The 2,500-nt window shown below is 47.1% G+C and overlaps 1 protein-coding gene and 1 long non-coding RNA gene across 4 annotated transcripts in view; one reads left to right on the top strand and one right to left on the bottom strand.

The window, feature by feature from the left end:
- The window catches only part of LOC117775744, a 1,034-nt gene extending 68 nt beyond the window's left edge, over positions 1 to 966 (bottom strand). The window contains exons 1-2 of one of the 2 annotated variants that reach the window (XR_004616315.1): positions 827 to 966; positions 63 to 655 (exon numbers count right to left, since the gene is read on the bottom strand). This is a non-coding gene — a long non-coding RNA (uncharacterized LOC117775744). The remainder of the gene's footprint in view (positions 1 to 62; positions 656 to 826) is intronic. The other variant, XR_004616314.1, reaches the window with a different exon arrangement.
- prph2b (peripherin 2b (retinal degeneration, slow)) overlaps positions 254 to 2,500 on the top strand; it is a 6,345-nt gene continuing 4,098 nt past the window's right edge. The window contains exons 1-2 of one of the 2 annotated variants that reach the window (XM_034609134.1): positions 254 to 340; positions 497 to 1,104. In XM_034609134.1, coding sequence (XP_034465025.1) covers positions 254 to 340; positions 497 to 1,104 — 695 coding nt within the window. Of the gene's footprint in view, positions 341 to 486; positions 1,105 to 2,500 lie in introns of those variants that run through there. The other variant, XM_034609135.1, reaches the window with a different exon arrangement.

The following is a 2,500-nucleotide window of genomic DNA, read 5'->3' as shown; positions in this document are numbered from 1 at the left end:
AATTAACGTTATCACCACATTAAACAGCGACGCAATAATAACTAATAGTCTGAAGATGGTACATTTTTTAATGTCCACACCATGAGTTCAAACTTCTGCCAGTGAGACAGGCAGCAGTGAGGTGAGACAGGTGGATGAAGTGAGACCGGCACAGGAAGCAGCGTCTTACCGATTACCAGGATTAGAACGTCATTAGAACCTGATTATCAGCTGATCTGTTGTTAATGGGATCAGAACCTTCAGGGTCCAAGTGATGAGTCGCATCTCGTTCACACTCACACCTGGACACTCGGACGGTCGGACCCTAACCCAGAGTTTGATGGCCAGCTCCTCGGCCCCCCCTGCAGCTCGGCATTATGGGTGACAAACCAGGAGCAGTGTCCGAGTCCTGTGTTCTTTCTGGAACGGATTAAAACTCTGAGACTTTGACGGATTCTGTCTCGAACTCTTTCTTGTTGATCGGTGACTTGTTGTTGTTGACTTGTGCTCTTACGTCGTTGGGTTGTTGCGTGGAGACGTAAAGATGCCGTTCATGCCGGTGAAGTTCAACCTGCAGAAGCGGGTGAAGCTTGCTCAGGGGCTGTGGATGCTCTACTGGCTCTCGGTCATCGTGGGAATTCTCATCTTCAGCCTCGGAATCTTCTTCAAGATTGAGCTGCGGAAGAGAAGCGAGATGATGGACAACAATGAGAGTCATGTGGTTCCAAACCTGCTCATCCTGGTCGGGGTGTTGGCGTGTGCCATCAACGCCTTCGGGGGGAAAGTGTGTCATGATTCTCTGGACCCCATCAAGTTCACCCGGTGGAAGCCGATGCTGAAGCCGTACCTGCTGCTGTGCTGCGGGTTCAACGTGCTGCTGCTGCTGACGGCGCTGCTCTGCTTCCTCATGCAGTTCGCGGTTTACCTGACGCTCGCCGAGGGGCTGAAGAACGGAATCAAGTTCTACAAGGACACGGACACACCGGGACGCTGCTTCATGAAGAGGACACTGGACATGACGCAGGTCGAGTTCCGATGCTGTGGCAACAACAACTTCAGGGACTGGTTCGAGGTTCAGTGGATCAGCAACCGATACCTGGACATGAGTAATGATGAGATCAAAGAGTGAGTACACCTGGAACACGACAGCCAATCAGAGCGCAGACAGACCACCATCGATCACTGACATGGTTTCCTGTTTTATAAACAATGATTTACAGTTTGGGTTATTGATCAGTAATTATTGGTTCAGTAAACTGAGGGTCATGGCGAGCACAAACCTGGATCTTCAGTAAGCTTCCTAACGACCTCTGGGATCATGTGACCACCTGAGTCAGGTGTTCAGTGACTCGTTAAACAAGGTCGTTGGAGGATAAATGGGGAATTAACGAGGTAAAAGTTATCGTTAAGTCTTTAATCAGTCAGGAGCTGATTTACATGCTGGGACCATGACAAGGTTAAACCAAACCAGGCTTTGATTCTGTCAACCGGGTAACAACTGAAACTCAGAGATAAAGCACATTCGGTTACAAACATATAAACTGACATTAACATTTTAAAGAGCAGAAACATGTGATGCGGCTGCGGGACTGAAGCGTGTTTGCGTGATTCCGTGTTTGTGTTAATGCGTTTAAGAGATACTCCCTCTCTTTCTCTGAGATGATTATTTCTCATCATCCAATTATAATCACTCACTCTCAGGCCCCGCCCATCACAATGTGATGTCACAAAACCAAATGACCTTTCACAATCAACAAATTCATTAGTAACCTTTGGATTAATTCAACTTTTATTTTAAAAAAAACCCTGAAGATTGTGTTTGTTGGTCTGAAACATTCCAGTGTTTCTCAGATACTCAGTTCTGTCGTGATGGTTTGTGATTGGTCAACAGATTGTTTCACGTCTATCAGTCAATTATTGATCCTGATGATTTCAGTTGGGCGTCGTGCCGCAGGTGACTCGTGACCTCTCAGGTCCAACAGTAACCCAGCCTGGCCGAGTGTCTGACCTTTGACCTCTGCAGAGTCAAGGAAACAATCAGGACTCGTTCACACCTGGTTGGGTTCAGAGCTTCAGACTCTTCAGTTCAGTCTGAACCTAAACATCAGGTGTGAGAGGTTCCTCAGAGCAGAGGAGGAGTTCTGGGTCTGGATCAAACTGAACCTGGTTCTGTTCCAGAGTCAAAACACTTGTTGGATAGTTTGGACTTTTGGACCAATCACAGGAAGTAGAGACAGAATTAAACAGAAGAAGAAGAAGAAGAAGCTGCAGTCTTCACCTCCGGCGATATAATGTTTGAACCACGAGGACGTTCAGTTGGTGCATTTGAACTAGTGTGGAGTACTGTAGTACTGTAGTACTGTAGAGTACTGTAGTACTGTGGAGTACTGGGGAGTACTGCGCCTGAAGGTCCCGATGCTGCTAGTGATACATCATGATGTTACCATGGCAACCAGATGAAGCTTCATTTATTTCCTCCATTCAAACATGACAACACGCCCAAATCAGACGCCGTCTACAA

Source organism: Hippoglossus hippoglossus, chromosome 15 (genome assembly GCF_009819705.1).
Source record: "Hippoglossus hippoglossus isolate fHipHip1 chromosome 15, fHipHip1.pri, whole genome shotgun sequence".
Lineage (NCBI taxonomy): Eukaryota > Metazoa > Chordata > Actinopteri > Pleuronectiformes > Pleuronectidae > Hippoglossus > Hippoglossus hippoglossus.
This window is presented reverse-complemented; position numbering and strand designations above follow the sequence as displayed.